This window comes from Onychomys torridus, chromosome 6, assembly GCF_903995425.1.
Source record: "Onychomys torridus chromosome 6, mOncTor1.1, whole genome shotgun sequence".
NCBI classification, from domain to species: domain Eukaryota; kingdom Metazoa; phylum Chordata; class Mammalia; order Rodentia; family Cricetidae; genus Onychomys; species Onychomys torridus.
In genome coordinates, this window is record NC_050448.1 from 59,012,757 (window position 1) to 59,033,105 (window position 20,349).

Below are 20,349 nucleotides of genomic sequence, written 5' to 3' on the forward strand. Positions count from 1 at the left end.
GAATGACAGTATTTGTTGCATATGTAATATGAAGTAAGTGCTCAATAAAGCTTTATAAAGCAAGGCACAATGAGGTAATAATTATATAAAGTGATTCCATTGAGGTAAATATCAGGGCAAATTGAATTTTAACAGGAATGCATCATATGTATGATGACACTAACATTTTACTAAATTATTTCTCATCACATTGCTTAATCTTACATCATCACAATACACAAGATTATAAAATTGTTTACAAGATTAGACCAGAACCCCAAGACACTGAGCTACATATATAAATACATTACTCCAAACATGTATTCATAAAAACTTATAAAATAGAAGACAGACTAAGAATGCTGTAGTTTTCACAGATGTCCAGAAGAATTTAATCCGACTCATCACTGCTGAAGTAAGAGCTGTCAGAGCACTCGGCTGTGTAAAGGAATTTGTGAATGATTGGATTCATCTTGGGTATCCAGTGTCGGGGAACCAGGTATGTTGAGAGGTTAAATAAATCCACAAACACCTTGTACCTGTCACTGGAAACATACATGTAATCTACATGTTAGAGTGTTGATATGAAAAATTAAAAATGCTCTACTCCATAATTTTTAAAAAATACTTCCCATAAACAATATTCAACCTTATATCTTGTATGTCATATATAACATATATAGGTTGGTTTTTAGATTGGTACTAATATTATGTAACATTTAATCACATCCCAGATTAATGTTTTTAAACAGTAATATGCATGATTCAGACCAGAATGATCTGAATTAAACCTAGAGTAATTGTTGTGATATTGTTTTCATGCAGATAAGGTTCTGCCCTTATTTATTATTTGTTGAAAGAATTATTTTTATTAATTTTTAAAAAATACTTATGTGTATGTCTGTATGTAGATAAGTGAATGCGAGTGGAGGTACTGGTGAGGCCAGAGGTATCCTCTTCCTGGACTTGAAATTACATGATGACTTTTATGGGTGTTGGGAATCAAATTCAAGAGGAACAGTAAATATTTTTAACTACTGAGACATTACTCTAGGCCCCTTATTTTTTATTGTAAAAAGGAGATATATAAAGTAATACATGTAAAACATGGAGTTCTAAGTTGCTCATTAGAAAATATTTCCTAACTACAGAGTAGCTGTCCTGTGACTTCTATAAAGAATTAATAAATTTAAATATCATCTTGGCTTCATTTCAAATATTTACAGAGTGGTTTTCATATAAAATTTATTTTCTGTTTGTTAGCCAGCTATTTTAAAAGATAGTTTTTAAATGACAAAATCTGGTAAAGTTTTGTGTAGCAAGATAACTTGCCTTTGAAGTCAACCAAAATCTGGTTTGGAATCTGCTTCAGTCACTTGGAACATGTGGGGCCATGGATAGGAAGCTGAAGAGTCTAACTCTATAAAACGAATTCTACAATACTTCCTCTAATGAGGACTTTGTGCAGATTAAATCAGAGGATGCACTAGAAACACTGTCCAGGCTGTTATATCTGTGTAAATGTGTAAATGTAAATGTCTGTGCTTTCCTATGGTCTTCAGTGGCCCCTGTGAAATTGTCATTGGACCTCAGAGGGGTTACAACCCATAGTTTGAGAACAACAGCTCTACACTATTGCCAGTTTGGTAGCCATTGATACCAGAACACTTCTTCTGTCACAGGATGAAATGATGAAGTTCAGGAACTAAGAATTGTATACAATTTCCTTGAGTTTCCATAGGAATATTGGTATTTAACTCAATGTGCTGTTATTAGTTTAGACAGAGGTAAGTGTAACTTCTCCAAAATGACATGCACAGACCTGTAAACACCAAGACTTGCTAGCTTCCAACATGGTGAGAAGCCACAGCTTACCTCACAGTTGAGCGTAGGTACTGATAGCCTGAGGAGCCCCCAGTGCCAGCCTTGGTGCCAAGCATTCTGTGTACCATGCACACATGATTATCTAGGCAAACATACAAATTTACTGCATGAATATTTTTCTGCCATTAGCTCCTCAGTGTTCTAAAACCAAAGCATTGGTAATGATTATTGCTTAAGCAAAGGCTGACACCTTATCACTTAGCCAGATGGAAAGGTCAAATATGAGCACCTGAGAAGGCCATCAGGTTGCCTAGCAACTCTGTGGCTTAGGCTACATGCAATTTGCATCATTCTTCATTGCTTTAAGCCTGTGAGCACAGTGATGGGGAGGCAGGGTTACATAATGGCTTTCATGGGTCCTTCCCACTTGTTTCTCTGTGGGATCCTTCCTCCAGAAAAGAAAAAAATTAAATAAATCTACAATTTGAAATTATGCATTGGGGGGGTCATCATGTAAAGTTAAAGGAAGGAATGTTGAAACTGGGAGATGAAAGAGTCCTGAGGGATAAGAAAGAAAAAGAAACTACTTCATGCTATCTGCCATTTGGGCCTAGTCTTAACCCACATATCAACATGCAAGGGTGGCCATGGTCAGGGAAGAGGCACAGGACAGGAAGGAGACAGAAAGGGGAGGTTGGTGGCAGGGTGAATATAAAGGAAAATGATGTGTGACTATGTAAATGTAATGAAGTCCATTATTTCAAACACTGACCAAAAGACTAACTGAAAACTTAGGAAATAAAATAAAGCAAATAACTTCATTTTTTAAAGGCATTAGTAGGGGATGGAGATAGTACACATTAACACTGACACAAATTTTACTTTTCCCTTTGATTCTCAAATGAAATAAAACATTTTCTCGATTCCTGAAATGTGGTAAAGGCACAGGGGGAGGACAAGGGGACCTGGGGGAGGAGTACTTACATCTCCATTTGGTCATGAGCGTGTCTATATCCATAAGTGAGGTCAGCAACTGGAAAGGGACCTGAAATCGAGGCTCCTCCCTACAGGAAACAACAGTAAGAAGTCCTCCTGATTAAGAAAGTCCAGTGCACCAAGACAAGCCAGAATGTCTGTGTGTTGGCCCTAGTCAACTTAGTATTTAGGAGCTATAGTAACTTTGGATTGTCCTCTCTGCCCTTACCTCAAAAAGTGGGAAAAACTCTATTCAATGCCTAGATTTTGTGTGAAGTCTAGAAAGTTCCTGTAATATGTATGAGGTAACCAGCCAGACAGTCCTGCCTAATACTATCTTACTGGAAGGGACATATGTACAGTATCTTAAACAGAATGCTAACAACAATCAAATGCTTCTAAGCAGATATGTAAACATGATTTCTATGTCCCTTACTATGCTTGGGTTTCCTTCATCTAAACCATCAACAATATTGATACGCATTTTACTTAGAACATCTATTTATTTTGAGATGAGAAAACAAAGATAAAAGATTTTGTTTCTTCTGATTCTGAAGAAACTGGTCTCATAGAATTTGCAAAATTAAAACTTACAACTAAAAAATTCTATAAGCAGTCCCTGGAAGCTTGTTTGGCAATGTAATCCTCACTGGCTGAGTACATATTCATGAGCCCCCAAGGAAAAGGTGAGTACCCAGAAGACCCTGAAAACATTTTAGACACTAATGAAAATTTTATATGAAACTACTGACCAAGTAGACAACTGGTTATGAAACATTTTCAATTATGTACTTTTCTTTTTAGTTTGGATTTTAATTGTATTTTCTTTATGTAGGGGTGGGCCAAGGTATGTGTACAGCATGACTGGAGCATCTTTGGAAGACAGGAGACAATTGGAAGGAGTCAGTTCTCTCCTTCCATCATGAAGGCCTAAGAATCAAATCCATGCAGTTCAGCTTGGTGGAAAGTGCCTTTACACATTCATCCATCTCACTGGCCTCAAATTTTCATTTGCTAAAACAGACAAGTCTCCCAAACTGTGTTTTAATGAAATAATTATTACATAACTGAACTTCTAAGAAAAGATTAGTTTTGGGGGCACTTAATGACTGACACATAATGCTTTCTATAATTAAAAGACAACGTATATTTGGTTGTCTGCACACATATAAACAGCCAACTACATGAGTAAAGTCAGACTTGTCATTTTCAGTAATTATTTTCTGTGATTATGCTTTATAAACCATATGTATCCTTGGCACATCCACCATATCCACTCCTAAGTTTCACTTCCTTTTTCTGTTTTAAAATTTTCTTTTTACCTGTAAAAGTAGATCATCAGAGCTCCCTGGAGTGCACGGTATGACAGTCGCCGTTCACCTGGAAGACATGCAGCAAGTTTTCGGCATTAAAACCTCTCTTTTTGGTGTTAGGGATGGAGCACAAGGCCTTAACATGCCCTAGGCTAGGACTTTTACTGATGAGATTGAGTTTCCAGCAAGTCTCAACTCCATAGCTCCTGTAAGACAATCATGTTAATTTGAATTATCATCCTAAATAGTTAAATGCTTTAGGTGTTTTCAGAGAAAAATAAACTAATGTTCCTTAGCTTGAACTTAGTATTCTATGGCTCTAAAAGGAAATTAATATATTATCTATATATTTAACATTATGCATATATATGTATATATTATTTTAGACTCTCGAATAAGTTCAGTGATATATTAGGATAGCCTGATATAAAGAAAAGGTAACTCCCATGATACAGGTATTTTCCAATTGAAGCAAGACAGTGGTTCACTATTCAAAAAGTAAGCAAGATTCACTTCATTCACTCTTTGAAAATGTATTTGTTCTGTGTTTGTTTATTTGTTTGTTTGTCTTGAATGTGGTGGTTTGCCTCTAATTCTAGTACTCAAGAGCTGAGATAGGATCGTGGATTTAAAGCCAGTTTGGGCTACATAATAATATCCTATCTGAAACCAAACAAAAAAAATAAATTTTTTCTAATTCACATAAAATAAGTTTCCTTGATTTGAGAAGGCACAGTGATTATATAAGGGTGTGGCACAGAAGTTATACAATGCTTCACCCCTTTTGTTTTGTGAGAACAAAAGTTCAGCCATGTTTCATTGAGGGTTTATAGATAATGGAGCCTACCAACTATATAATGCTAACCTCATGCCTCTGCTGCACTCTGTATTATACAATAAATAAAATAATTATGTCTGTGTTTCTTATTTCTAAAAACTTTTTGAAGTACTTTACAACAAAACTTTACCTTCTGTGCAGCACATAGTACGAAAATGTTTGCTAGTGTCTTGTAACTATATTGAACAAGCAAGTTTGCTAATGAAGGGCTGTCAGACACAGTATTTACCCACTTCTGACTTCTCTAAGAAGGAAAACGATTTTCATCAGATCCCCCCCCCCTCGTTAGGCTTGCTAGACTGGCTTATAACATTATTTTCTGTTCTCACAATTTACCCTCAAGGTATAAGACCCTTAGACTAACACATATACCTTTACTCAGGAGATGTTCATGGCGCTTCTCGTCAAACAAGCACAGGAGCACCTCCTTCTGCTTCCGGAACTCGGCCATCTGTTCCTCTTTGTCCTCAGACTCTTCCTTAGCCTTAAGGGAAAATATTGCTTTAATCTTCCCAAGCAAAAACAGATTGCCTTTTTAGAATGCTTCCCTTAAGAGAAATAAATTCTCAGCTTGTGGCAAGAGTGTACCATGAGTATTTATCTTTACACCAAACACTACAATGTGGAAGATAATGTCTTACAAGAAGGAACCTTCCATACACTTGCTGTTCTCTCATTTTACTTTTGTTTAAATAATTTAATAATATTAGATACTCTTCAAAAAAGTCTTAGAAAACATTACTTCTTAATCAGAAAGACTATTAATTCTATTTAAATTCTATATTGACTATTTTAGTCTATAAAAGCAGTTTCTTAAATACGGTTTACATTATGTTTTTATTTAATTGCTTTCTTTGATTGGTTAAAGCAAGTCTGCTTTATTTGCACACCCTACCACTCCACTTGAAATTTGTTATTTGGACTGTAGCAGAGCAGTTAGCCCAATTATCCTCATCCCATCAGAGCAAGCACTTTGTGGTGAAAGCCTGTAAGTAATATTATCGCTATTATTATTCATTTATTAAATAAAAGCTCACAGGAAAGTGATGGGCATAAAAGTGTAAGCAAAAATTGAATCACCCCACCTCAAACACATTATCTTATAGGAATAAGATGTGTTGCAATCAGTCACCCAAGCACAGCTTTGTGACCAGGGACAGCACTACACAGGAAGAGAAGGGTCACCACAGGAAGCGACAGGAGTAAGAAGGTTAGCAAAGATAGAAAGCTCCGCCTGGTGGCAAACATTTTCAGCTGAGAGGATTCAGACCACTAAGCTCAGCTAGGGAGAGAAGCCCAGTGCAGTTCGACCATGTGATCTATGAAAAGCCTTAGGATCCGTGTAATGGATGTTTATCTTTTCCTTGAGAGCAGGAAATATACATAAGAGGTTTTAGGCAAGAGGAAGAGGTCATCAGGCTTGCATTTTGGGAAGACAACTAAGACCACCACAGCACAGAGAATGAACTGAAAGACCAACAACGGGGAAGGGATGGGGCAATCAATGAAGAGACCTTTACTTCAGTGGAAATCTGCACTCAAGTAATGGTAGTAGGTGAAAAAATACATATGAAAGCTATTGAAAGATAAAAAGTTGGTAGTGTTCCGAGATCCCTCAAAAACACTGAGATAGCTCAGTGGTTAAAAGCACTTATTCTTGTAGAGGGTCCATGGTTCAACTCTGTTATTAAAATATTTTAAAATGTGAATATTTCATGATAATCATTTGTGGTAGATATCTTTACTTTCTATTTTGCCTACAAATTAAGTTATGTTCACAAAGCTAAGTAGTTTATTTATTGTCACAGACATCCATGATGGAGACAAAAGTTGAGCCCATTTCACATAACTTCAAAGTCTGCGCTTTCAGAATCCCTTCTCAAAGTGGCAAAGTTGAATGACTAGAGAAGCTGAGCCATGAAGACAGGGTGAAAGACCTCTACTCTGAAGAAAATTTGGAAACAATCTCATTTAAAAAAGGAAGAATAAGATTGATACTGTCTGTGGCCAATTGAAAGGATCTAGCAGAAACATTAGCAAATGTTACATGGTTAAATATATTTGCCTAGTTTCTCTCTCATATGCCAGCTGTGCCTTGAATTGAACACAATATGCAATTTTCAATAAGGATACAAATTACATCAATATCAGCTGTTTGTTACAGGTAAAAAAAAAAAATCTTTCTTTATAGTGTAGCTTTAACTTAGCATTACTTTTATCCCTATGAAGAAAGTTAAGTCAATCATGTAATACATAATCTAAGAAGGTATATTTGTAAAAGACGATTATAAGGAAAATTGTAACAACAACAGACAATGTATGGGTTAAATTTCTAATTCTTTTCACAGTAAGTTGGTGGCATGAATTCACAATTACCTGAATCCTTAGGAATTCCTCTTCCAGACCTTTCAGGACATTCTCTTCAAACTTTCCCCAGAAGTTAAAGCCATGCGGCTCTAACCCAGGTGTTCTTTCCAGCCATGCCTTAAATAAATAATTATTTAGGTGAATGCCTGGTAAACATAAACATTTAACATCTTCATAATTTTGAGACTTATAAAACTTTGGGCAGTGGCCACTGAGGCCAGAAGAGGACACTAAATCCCCTGGAGCTATACATGTTAGTGAGCTACCCTATGTAGGTGCTGGGGACCAAACTGCCATCCTTTGGAACAGCAATAAATTCTTTTAACCACAGGAACATCTTTCCAGCTGCCCTGCAATCATTCAAAGATTGCAAATGACCTTGTAGCCTGGAAATCAATCTGATTTATTAACACCTAACTTGTCTTGCTTATCCTGCATTTACTTTTGAAATGAGCCTTTTATTTAATTTACTCTGTCTTACTAAGTTTCCCAGTAGTATACAGGCAATAGTAACCAAATTGCCTACACTTACAACACCCAGGAGATTAAGGACAGAATGTAATTCACTAGAGAAAAAAATTAATTTGCAAAGAGAAAAGCTTAGTGACAAAAATCAAGACAAAATTTGTATCATGCTACCATAAAAAAATCAAACTAATCATCCATAAACACTATTTGTAAATTCCCAGAAAACTTGAATAATAAAGGAATTTTTGTGATGAGAACATTCTTAGTAATTTAATTAGTAAAAATTTTCATTATAATTTTCAATTATACTATATCTCGGAGAAACAAAGTTGATTAAATCAAACACAATCAAGGCCAAAAAAAATCAGCTAATTGCATATTGCTTCACAGGAATATTTGATAGAATAATTTAATGAGATGATGAAGTTCTTAGATACTGGCATACAATTATATAAATCTTGTATAATTTCTCAATAAGATTCTTAACATTTTAAATATTTTAGTAAGCTTAATTGCAAGTTTAGTAGGTTTCCTTTTCTGTCTTTGTTTATCATGAATGTCACCCTATTTTGATAAGAGTGCTTGAATTCTGATGTCACAGAGGCTAAGTTAGCAAGAGGTTGGAGCTGTACTTGAGAGGCCATGCTGCTCCTACCTCCACCAGCTGCAGCAGTGTCTGCTCCTGCTCCGATTTCAGCAACAGCTCACTCTCCTCTCCTCTGAAGTTACCGCGATAGTGTCTCCTGTTGTAAGGGACTCGCAAGCTCTGAAGAATACCTATCTTATTTTCTAGCAGTCGGAACTGTAAACTCTGGAAGCCCGATGCTGGAGATAGGTATTCTCTAAGATTTAACACGAGAAGGGCAAAAAGAGCAAGGGAAAGATGAGACCGATACCTCTACACATTTCCTTCTAAATTGAGGGTTTGTCAGAATATCTACTGGGAACAGACAGCCACCTAGAATTCTACTTAAGAAGCCCCTTATGTAAATAAAATATGAGGAACTTAAGCACCACTGTCATTGTGGACTACTTTGAAGTTGGATAGTCTCATAGTTATGAAATGTCATATATTTTTAATATGTGCAATACATATTTTAGTATATATTAATTTATAGACATAGTAGATAATATAAATTTTCTGTAAGAATAAATTGAATAAATATACAGATAAATAATAGTGAGCATGTGTGTCATGCTTTTCTAAGAAAAAAAGACAGGTGGACATTAGGATTATATTTCCCACAATGGCAGAAGATTGGATACAATATTATTTAATCCCTCTACCAGTGCTAATCCTGGGTATTATCATCCATCTTCCTATCCAGATGAGTGTCAGTGAGATAAAACAAGTACAGACCATGAGATGCTGCCCAACATAGACAAAGATGATCAAGGATGTGACTAGACCATCAAGACTCTCGAATCTGCTAACTATCCTAAGTGATGCTGAGATTTTGATGTCTTAAATGCTACCACAAATAACTCAACTTTTTCCTCTTTTTTTTTCTTTGAAACTTGTTGGGAACATTGCCTATTATACCATATGATGGACTTGGTTTAAATTTCTTGAGAAAATTTCTTCTCTAATTTTACAAAAAAATCCTTGTATGTATGCTTTTTAAAGATGTAAGTCATATTCAGATGTAGATATGAATTTACACACATATACAGATGGCTGTGTGTGTTTGAAAGGTTAGAGCCAGAATTGACAGTATATAATGAATACTGACATTTTAGTTGATGTATTTTATTTATATACCACGGCTATGTCTTGGATTTTCATAGTGTGAGCTGCTTAAGCCATCCCATGTCAGATATCTTTTATTAAGAAAAACAGGACACATGATGATAAACTGAAATTAGTTGATCATCTAGTTCTATATCTAAAAATGAGTCATGGAATGTTTTTAACCACTTCTCAAGTATTCTGTTATCACAACCACCAGTGCCCTTCAAGAGCTAATGGAACAGGCTTCTTTCACTCCATACACATTCTTCTTTTATAGAATCAGAATAAGAGAGTGAACACCATTGAGTTCTGAACTGGGAAGTGCACACCTGAAGTCGTTGAAGTCCAAGGCAGTCATTGTTTCCAGCACAGAGAACTGCTGCACCAGGAGCTTGAAGATGACCACCACCCTGTGCATCCGAGTCATCACCTTGAGCATGTTCCTCTCATCCCTGACCTGGTGTGCAAGGCAGAAACCTTGAGTAGTCAGTTGATTTTTGAGAAGATTCAGAATAGGTTGTGAATGGCAATGCATTGCTGTCAGCTTTGCGTAAATATTAACAGAGACAACTGGATCTAAAATTCACCATGAGTATTTGCGAAAATACTGCAATTCTGAGTTACATGTAAGAGATTTCTCCAAATTAGAATTTCTTTCTATTCTTAAAGCAGATGCAAGTTAGAAGCTATCCATGGAAACAACTGCCTCTGATTTCAAAGCATGCTTCTGTTTTCATTTTGTTTCAGAGAAGAAAGCTCATTTCATTTTGTTTCAGAGAAGACAGCTCAAAGTACCAGAGAGACTTCTAGGAAATGATTAGATAAATGGATAACTCCATTAATCTATTCTTCACTGAAAGCCCAGGTTGCGACTGACAAGCCATAGTGTTGTATTCACGAAAAAGGGTGGGGAGAAAGAGAGACAGAGAGACAGAGATAGAGACAGAGAAAGACAGAGAATAAGAACTGGAGCTCATGGAGCAGAGCCTCAGAGAGGGAACCTAAGATAGTGTCTCGAGCCTCAGAAATGGAAGATGGAAGATGGGAGATAGGTGGGTGTGGTTGCTCTTCTCCTAGCCCAGGTGCTGTCTGTCTTCTCTCATCTTTTGTCTTCCTACCCTTTCCCCATTTTTCTTCCTCTTCTGGCTCTTCCTTTGTCATTTCCCTCATCTAGCCTGTCTTGTCTTCCCCCCACTTACCTTACCATCGGCAAAACTAAGTAGAAGTAGAATTCTGTTACCTGCTATGGGATCTGGATTGTTACAAGTTAGCCTGGTAACCTGCCCCATTTAGAACAGCATCTTAAAGAGAGGAGTGGGTTATGTAAAAGGACTTTAAGACTTGAAATACTATGAAACTTCTCAGAAGGAATCTCCAAAATCCCTTTAGTCATTTCAGTATTTTGTTAAATATTAGTAAGAATGTTCGCTTCAGACTTTCTACATGTTTTAAAAGGTATACAAACTCAGTTTTTTGACATTGCAACTTACGTGGCCATTTTGAAAAATCTCACGAACAGAATCTAGTTCCCAGAGGATTTGTTTAAACCAGAGTTCATAAGCTGTAATTTTTAAAATGTCAGTTAGAAAATTACAGGTGCCTCTTTGACTATAATTATATAACTGATACTTATAAGAAATTGAAAAGTGTAACTTTAAAATTAATAAATGTGATCATGAACTCATTTTTATGTTAGAAATAAACACTTAATTTTAATTATCTCTATTTTTTTAATTTTTAATATACTGGATATTTTACTTTATTCTGTATTTTCATTATTAGTACAGGGGCTCCTCCCAACAGACATATTTATTTAGGTCTTTTAGGATAACACACACAGTCCATTCTCACTTCTTGCAAAGACAGCTGGTCCTCAGCTTCACCCCTCCACTGAGAGATTAGTAATCACAACTTAGACGAAGGACTAGAAGGTCTTATATTTATAAAACAAGGTTTTGTTGTTGTTGTTCTTTATTGGGGGGTTCTTGGGTTTTGGTTGTTCATTATTGGCACAATTCTAGGAACTTGTGGGTTCAAGATAGAGGAGAAAGCAGGCAACTGATCAAACAGTAATAATGAAGCCTCATGCTAATCACATCGCCAACTGAGAGGCCTTTTGTCTTCTAAGGGAGTCAGTCTCGAGCAGCACAGCCTCTCTGGGAATTCCTGCTTTGGTTCCAGGCCACTTCCTTAAGCCTGAATTCTATCAGAGCATTTCTGCTGAGGAATGTAAGTGGGATTTGTCTGTGAGAACTTGCTTTCCCCTTCCACAGGGGTAACCAAATAATACAAGTAATATCGAAAGTAGAAATTCTACTTCTGCCGAGTAGAAGATGCATGTTAGGACTAAAACATTTGGTTACTAGGAATGTAACTGGGGATAAAGAGCTTTCCTTAACATCACCCAGTTAATCCATTCGTGCCGTGATCAGCTATCTTCCTTTAGGTGGGGCTTGTGCTTCTGACTCAAGATTCATAGTAAGTACGTGACAGACATAGGAAGACAGTTTGACTCGTGCTACCAGACTGTTCATGGCATGCAAAACAGTTCTTTGCCAATAGCTTCTCCTTCAATAAGAAAATCCACAAAAGAAGTATTTTCATCATAGTCATCTGTGTTTTCCTTCAGTAACTAGCACAATGCTTGCCAGTGGGTGTTTACTTAATGAATAAGCAAACTAAGTCATCAGTGTAATAATTAGATGAGCAAAGAAGGTTAACAATCTGATGTCCCTGGTATATTCCATGGGATACCAGTCTATGAATAAAGGCTCTGTTGTGATAATTAGGAAACTGCACTATAATTTTCAGTTATGCTTAAGATTTGCTAGCCTAAATACCACTATCCAGAAAAAAGAGGTCTGAAAAATATTACCAAATATAAAATCTCTGTGTTTTTGCTTAATACTGAATTGTTATAAAATCACATGTTTTGGCAGAAACAGAGAAGTGGATTGAGGAGTGAGGGCATAGGGGAGGTAGACTAAGGGAATGAGAGGAGAGGAGGGAGGGGAAACTTCCATCAGGATGTACAATAAGTGAATAAACAATAAAAAATTAAAAAAATATAAATGCAAAAAAAGTATATGTTTTAAGGACTTATTTCTGGAAAGTAGGTTTTTTTGATGCTCAATAAAAACAAAACATAATAGCATCTTAGCTTGGGAATCCTTTATGAAATTTGAAGAGCTGAAAAGTCTCTCCCAAACTCAGAAAAATAAAAGAAGTTCCATACAATCTAACTGGCAGTGAAAGAACACAAAAATGACTGAGGAGTACTCAAAGAGATTCCTGAGAGATTTCACATGACACAGAAATTCCTCAAGTGTATCTAATGAAGACAATTCTTCAGTGTTTTATTGTTTTACAGGTAAAGTAGCTGCTGTCTTATTATTGATGGTGAATCATTACAAAAACAGCTGATTGTTCCCCAACCCTTACAACTTACCTTGATGAGTTATAATAAAAAGGTGTTCATCATGGATTTTATTTCCCTTTATTTCACTTTGAAGTTCTTGAGCACTCAAAATTTTTTCCAACTTTAAATAAGAAAACGAGAAGATTGATTTTGAGATTTGAGATCAGGAGTTTCAGAAATACACATTAGTAAGGAGCAGATTGAAATCCTGCCCCTAAGTGAGTGATGTTTGGCCAGCGGCAAGTCTGCGATACCTTCCTCTCCTCCCTCCAAAAAGCTCCTGGAAGGGCTTACTTTTTTTTTTTTTTTTTTAATCGTTCATCCTTATAAAACCACCAAAAAAAGCATCAAGGATTCTAATTTTCATCTTAAAATTTTAAGCTGACTAGTAACCATAATGACCTCTGAATTCCTCCCTGAAAGCTCTCTTTTATTTACGAGTGATTTTGAGAATGTTCTGTGTACCTTCAACCTTTCTGCTTTGTGATGAGGAATTTGAAGACCTGTTATGGTAATCTGGGGTTCTGGCCACATCTTTTTCTATGTCCTGGGCAATGCTTGTTTGCCATCTGCACCATAGTTTATCTGTCACCATCTTCTGTCTAGATACAGAACTTTCAGCTCTTGCCTAGGGAGGTACATTTCTCCCGTTAGCTTGCTGCAGCGAATTTGAAAAGGCATAGCTAGGTAATGAATAGTTGGATTCTAAAGTTCAGAAAACTGTTGATGATTGAGAAAACACAGGCAAGGAAAGGCAGGGAGCCCAAGTCGGTGGCTAACAATAGCAGTTAACTCCAGTGAACACTTGCCACATACCTGCAAGTAGTTCCCATAGATAAGTCCACCTCTGCTGGCTCTGTTCTCGCCAGTTTGAGCTTTGTCTTCTTCACTGTCTTCTAGAGAGAAGTTTTTCAAGGAAGATCTGCAGTTTGAGTTAGAGACATAAAAACAACGAAGCTTGAAAAAACACAGTGGCCATAATCTAAGCCATTATGATTCTCTTACTATTTCTGTGTGGTTTATTAATAAGTGAAGAAAATAATAACAAATAAGGTGACTTTTAAGTCCAGAAATTTAACTGCTTGCAGGCTGATGCTATGGAGGCCCCCTCCATTTGAACAGAGATAAACACTCACCCCACCCTGTTTCCAAAAAACGGGCACCCACTCATGGTACTGAGGTGTCTCAGGAGCACACAGATTTGCTAGGCCAGTGACAGCATCTACCTCCCCAGATATTTTAGTGCTGCCTTTTATGTATCCTGATTACCAGCCCCAGCCAATCAGCTCTCAGCTTACAATCTTAGCTAGGCACTCATTTGAACTGGTTCAGAGCTGAACCTCTGTAACTTGAAGGTGGATTTGTGTTGTGCATAGCTTGTTTGCTGGAAGAGTGAGCCAAATCAAACCCTCTGACTTGCCAAGTTGTGCTTTTATATCCAACATAGAAGACGTCAAATAAATCAATAGAGGCCAAGTCCACAGACATTTGCATTTAACCTCTTAATTCCAGTAATTTTTCTATTAGAGTAAGGATCCCTAAAGATAATGAGATTATAAACAAGTTAAATCTCTCCAAGTAGGATTGTCTTACATTCTCTGTTGAATAAGAACTGAAATGTCCCTGGAGAAGGAAACGCACTGAAACAGGCTGGTGCTGCTGAGAGCCACACCCAGTCCATGTTAGAGCTCATCTGGCTGTTCTGAACTCAGCTGAGACATGCCAGTCACAGGGGTTCCCAGTTCACACTCAGCTGAGGCATGCAAGTCACAGGCAGGACAGACCCATCTTTGCTGGTGCCTGGTGCAAAAAGAGCAATTACTATGTGCCCATAGTTCTGAAAGATATCTTCATCATGGGTACAATATTCTTTCTCTAAATACCACTTGCTGGTTTCACAAATAATGGCTTTGAGTTCTGCTGAGCCAAGACAGAAACTCCATCACCCAGCCCATAGTCAATTTGTGCTGTGGTTAGGAACTTGACACAGACAGCATTGCCCATTTATCCCATCCAAAAGAGATACGTCATCATCAAGCTTCTCAGAGTAATCAGAAGTCAGAACCTGTTTGTAGGCTAAGCTCTAACTGTAACTGGGTAATATGAAGAAACTGATTTAAATTTTATAGCAATGTCCTCAAGAAACAAAGCTTTTAAATTATAATTTGGAAGACTCTGATGCACATTTAATTCATTATTTTATTGTGGTTTAGTCAATTTGAATATTTAATTGATAAATATTATAAAATAATTAAATGGTGTGAAACTGGAAAACTTAGAAATCACCAAATTCCTCTGTGGTGCCAGTCTTATAAGCTTCGTGTTCTGGCAATGGCCTGATCATGGCTTACACGTGAGACAGGAACCTTACATAGGAAAGGGCTGACTGTTTCCTTCATCATGTTTTGGCTCAGAGGGTCTGAATCAGAGAATCCTCAATTGATCTCATTTATTGACTTGCTCTTTCAGCTAGGTAGGTACTTACAAAGACGAGAGCTGAATGATTTATTTCACTCTCTTTAAGGCTTTGTACTGCAAAGTGCTCTTCACTTTCGGGTCATCACACTTGCACAAGAGGTAAGAAAAGTGCTTCTACTCTAAAAATTATAGAAAGTAGATAGTTTAAGAATGAAATAGTTTTCCTTTTCTTAACCTTGCATTATGCATGGTTCTCCTAAGAAGTGTCAACTTGGGAGTTTGTTTTCCTAAATCTAGACAAAGCATCCAAAGATTTAAAGCTGATATGTCAGAAAATGAGTAAATGGATGGAGAGTAGTTTGCTTCCTCCACTCAGGGTAGGTAGCTGCTGCTGCAGCCAGCCCCTAAATTCACTCATGCTTGATAATGTTTGCCATAGCAACCACATCAGATTTATGAGTAGTTATAGTCTGAACAATACTCAGTTGTTTTTCTGTGTGGACAAATTCACTAGTTGATATTTGCTTCAGACTGGAGATCTTTTTCTTCATTGTCTTTTTTTCTTTTAAAATTTTTTTTATTTATTTTACATACCAACCACAAATCCCTCTCTCATCCTTTCCCATTCTTCCCCTCAGCATCCCTGCCTGGCCCATCCCCCCATTCCCTCCTCCAAAAGAATAAGGCCTCCCATAGGGAGTCAGCAAAGGCTGATAGGTTCAGTTGAGGCAGAACCAAGCCCCTCTGCCCTCTATCAAGGGTAAGCAAGGCATCCCACCATAGGTAATGGGATCCAGAAAGACAGCTCATTCACTAGGGATAGATCCTGATCCCATTGCCAAGGGCCCCTCAAACACAACAAGCTACACAACTGTCTCCTGTATGTAGAGGGCCTAGTCTAGTCCCATGCAGGCTCCACAGCTGTCCGTCTAAAGTTAGTGAGTTCCTACAAGTGTGGTTCAGTTGTCTCTGTAGATTTCTCCATCATGATCTTGATTTTTCTAATATGGGAGGAGGAATGTGGTACCTTGTACATGACAGGCAAATTCTCAGTTTCTGAGCCACTTGCCAAGCCCTTTTCATTATCCTATTTTAAACTTTTACAATTATCAATATGTATTATTCCAAACAAATCTTATAATCTCAATGTCTTCCCCTCCCTCCTCCAGCCCTCCCTTCCCATCTACTCCATTCATTTAGTTTTTAGTACTTAGGGATGGGACCACGTGCCTCATGAATGCCAGGTAAGTTCTCCGTCCTGAGCTACAGCCCAGCTCCTATATGGAAATTTCCCACAGCTCTTGAAAAAAATACATTCTAACTCAAAGTAGCAGATGTAATGTAGACATTTAGGTGCTGTGGCAAATCCGAGGAATATGTGTGTGGAGGCAATGTTCTCTGGGTAATCTTCCGAACTCTTATCCAAATACAGTTAACTGTATATGCATGGATTACTAAGGAAATTTGGTAGACAAAAAAACCTGACTAAGTTGCATACTTGGAAGATTCAAATTGTAACTAATTATCAGCCTGAATGATCTCCAAAACCAATTGCTGGAAATCCTGAAGACAAAACATTCTTCCATCCTGGTATGTAATAACAGAATGTCAAGAATGTGAAACATAGAGTTTTTTTTCCTTTTATTGAAAATAGACTTTCCCCCTTGAATAATAAATCCTGATTATGGTTTCTCCTCCCTCTACTCCTCCGAGTTACCTCCCACACTCCTCTCATCTGGATCTACTCCCTTCTCTCTCTCATTAGGAAAACATTAGCCTTCTAAGGATAATTATAAAATATAGCATAGTAAGATAAAGTAAAAACCAACAGATTGGAATTGGACAAAACAAACATAAGGAAAAGAGGCCAAGAGCAGGCATGAAAACAGAGGCCCACTTGTTCCCCCACTCAGGAATCCCATAAAAACGTGAAACTGGAATCCTTAATATATACACAGAGAATCTGGTACAGACCTGTGCAGATGCTGTGCAGACCCCGTGCATGCTGCTTCAGTCTCCAAGTTCACATGAGCTTTGCTCAAAAACACAGAGACTCTTTAGAGCAAATAATTTATCTCGAGATCTCCTTTTGAGATTTCAAGAGAACAGGCATGATCCCGTGAGAGCAGAACCAGGAAAAGTATGTGCAGGCAATGGAGTTGGGCTAGATTTAGACACTCAGTAGAAATGACAAAACCACTCTAACAGCCTCCGTGGCATTCCTTTAACAAGGACTCCATCTACTCTATCATGTGCTTCGTTGTCTATGTTTACTGCCTCAACCTCCCAAGCCAATTGTCTACGTTTTCTAAATGAACAATTACATGTTGCAGCAGACATGAAAAGTACTGAGCTAGCAGCAGAGTCATCATGCATAGGTGTTCTCATGTTCTTAACTTTGAGAAGTTAATTCCGAAAGAAGTTGAAATTTCTGTTCCAACATTCCCTAGGAACCCTTGGTGCTCGGATCCTTGCTATGGTTGATTGATGGGCTGATTGATTGATGGACAGACTGGCTCTAAGGAAGGGCCTGACCGTGTAATCCAAGATGTCTTAGACTGGAGCCGCTGTTTCTGCCTCCAGAGTCCTGGGATTACAGAGATGTCGCCACCATGTCTAAGTGCTTATTCCTTTTGTTACGTGTGTAAGTGTTTGCATGCATGTATGTGTGTGCATCGCATGTGCCTGGTGTCCAATAAGGCTAGAAGAGGGCACCAGATTCCCTAGAATAGACTTTTTTGAGCAGCCACAGTGCTGTTGGGAACCGAACCCAGATCCTTTTGAAGAATACCAAGTACTCTGTAGTAGTTTGAATGTATTTGGCTCCTATAAACTCATTGTGAGTGGCACTATTAGGAGGTGTGGCCTTGTTGGAGAAAGTATGTTGTTACTGGAAGAGGATAGATGGCACACACCTTTAATGCAGACCTTGAGGCTGGAGGGCACACCTTAAATCTGTGCCACACCTTCTGTTGGAAGTGTGTCACTGTAGGAGTGAGCTTTGAGGTCCTTTTCTCAAGCTTCACTCAATGTGACAGTCAGTTGACATCCTGTTGCCTGCAAAATGTAGGACACTTGGCTATTTCTCCAGCACCATGCCTGCCTGCACACCACCATGCTCCTTGCCATGATGGACTGAACCTCCAAACTGTAAGCAAGCTCCCTTGATTAAATGCTTTGTTTATGAGTTGCCATGGTCATAGTGTCTCTTCACAGCAATAGTAAACCATATTTAAGACATACTCTTAACTACTGAGTCATCTCTACACCCAGTACTTATTCTTATTGACTGGTCCTTGTCTGCTTAGTGTCACTACCTCCATACCTCCTCACAATGTCTACCTAGGAAGACCAGCAAATAACTCCCCAGTCCACTGAGATTGTGCTTTGGAGGAAGGCAAACTCATGTCTACTTATATCACAACATCTAACACAATTAGGAAACGAATAACGACTTTCTATTAAGCTTTAATCATTTCCAGGCAAAGAAGTGTCAGCCCTTCAATATAGCTGACAGGTTAAATCACCATACTGAAGTACTTTTCTGTTGGTGGTATTTACTTTCATTCCCATAAATGGGACTCTAGAAAGAATAAGAATCCTTTAACTAGGTGCCAACTTAATCAGACAAGTTGGAACTTTCCAATATCTCTTTAATTAAGCCCAAGGGCAGACTTGCTTAGTGATTATTGTGGGGGACTGGAGAAACCGCAGGAAAGAAACTGTTGATTTCAAGGGGAGGAAATCATGTTGCTATTTATGAGGAGTTGTAGGACTTTTTCTTTATTACTTTCCAAAGCAAAGAGCAAGGCATGCTGGGAAGGTGAGTGCTGCTGTAACTTATTTTAGCAATCCTGTAAATAAGGAAACAAAGGGCATAGAACAGCAATGAAGCCACCAAGAACCAAGACCCCAGGACTCTTTCTCAGACTGGTTGTAAAATATGGTATTTGGGCATAATGCTTACAGATACACTGTTATTATATTTTTCTATTTACTAAAACACACATTATAAACATAATTGCACTGAGATTTGAAATACAAATTATAGCTATTTTAAACACAAATTTATTATGAAACCCGCTTGTCTTTGTTAGGGGTGTAATTTGTGCTAAAATTCAACATTTTAAAAATAAGTTCTTTCAAGATTAACATGATACATTGGCCATTAATATTTTTTCACCAATGGCCAGGAGATGTAGCTTATTGGTAGATTGTTTGCCTAGAATATAGTAGATCCTGTCTCCATACTCCATAAATGAATGAATTAAGAAAATAATTAATCAAACAATAAAACTAGTTAAAAGTAATTCTTCATTCAGTGGAATTCTAAAAGTAATGTATTATGTGCAATTGAGAAAATATTAAAATTAACAAGAAAGATAAAGTATATAAAAAAGCTTTTGTAAAGATTTTATTTCATTCACAGTGTACAATTTTTGAAAAACATTTAGAAGCACAATTATCATCAGCTATATTACAAACAACAAAATGATGAAAACCTTTAGGGCCATTTAGTGCAATATGCAGTTTGAAGCAAATGAAACTGGAGTTCAGTGGATCTTAACTAACGGAATGTCAGCAATATTGAAAGTTTCTTGCTTTTGCTATTGAAGTATGATGAAATCCTAAACATTGGACACATGATAAGGGGTTATGACTCAGGGAAATTTGCAAATGCTCCAGTAGGGAAGTGTGGACTTCAGGAAGAAGAAGCTGTTCTGAGGCTACCTTTATGAAATTAATAGCCAAGAGGCCCTCACACTTGCTACTAGAGTACAGAAGGATGCATGCTCTTAAGATTGTGATTTTCAGGTCTCATGAAGGGTGAACTAGGGACTTTAGGCTTGCTACCTCCATGCTAATGTGCCCCCTCCTCTGTCATTTGTGCTTAGGGACTCGATCTTTAAAACGTGCTTCTGGCAATTTTCCAATAGGATGCTTCCTATGATGCCTGCAAGAAAGAGCGATTTCTTCCTCCTCAATGATTCCACCAATTGTTTCCCATTCAGGTTTT

The 20,349-nt window shown here is 37.5% G+C and overlaps 1 protein-coding gene across 1 annotated transcript; it reads right to left on the reverse strand.

Moving 5' to 3' along the window:
* Tdo2 (tryptophan 2,3-dioxygenase) lies at positions 1–14,114 on the reverse strand. The gene is made up of 12 exons (XM_036190693.1): positions 14,051–14,114; positions 13,731–13,836; positions 12,945–13,035; positions 10,987–11,057; positions 9,826–9,953; positions 8,420–8,606; positions 7,306–7,413; positions 5,302–5,413; positions 4,101–4,158; positions 2,788–2,867; positions 1,855–1,945; positions 1–524 (listed from the first exon to the last, which is right to left on the reverse strand). Exons 1-12 carry the CDS (start codon positions 14,083–14,085, stop codon positions 371–373), a joined length of 1,221 nt encoding a protein of 406 aa, XP_036046586.1. The 5' UTR covers positions 14,086–14,114; the 3' UTR covers positions 1–370.
* Positions 14,115–20,349: the final 6,235 nt, after the last annotated feature.

Coding starts and splice junctions, on each gene's coding strand:
- Tdo2 (XM_036190693.1), bottom strand. CDS start 14,085: ATGAGTGGGTGCCCGTTTTTTGGAAACAGGGTGGG. Junction 8,607..9,825: donor TTGGACTTCAACGACTTCAG/GTGTGCACTTCC, acceptor GTTAAATCTTAG/AGAATACCTATCTCCAGCAT. Junction 7,414..8,419: donor CACTGCTGCAGCTGGTGGAG/GTAGGAGCAGCA, acceptor TATTTATTTAAG/GCATGGCTGGAAAGAACACC.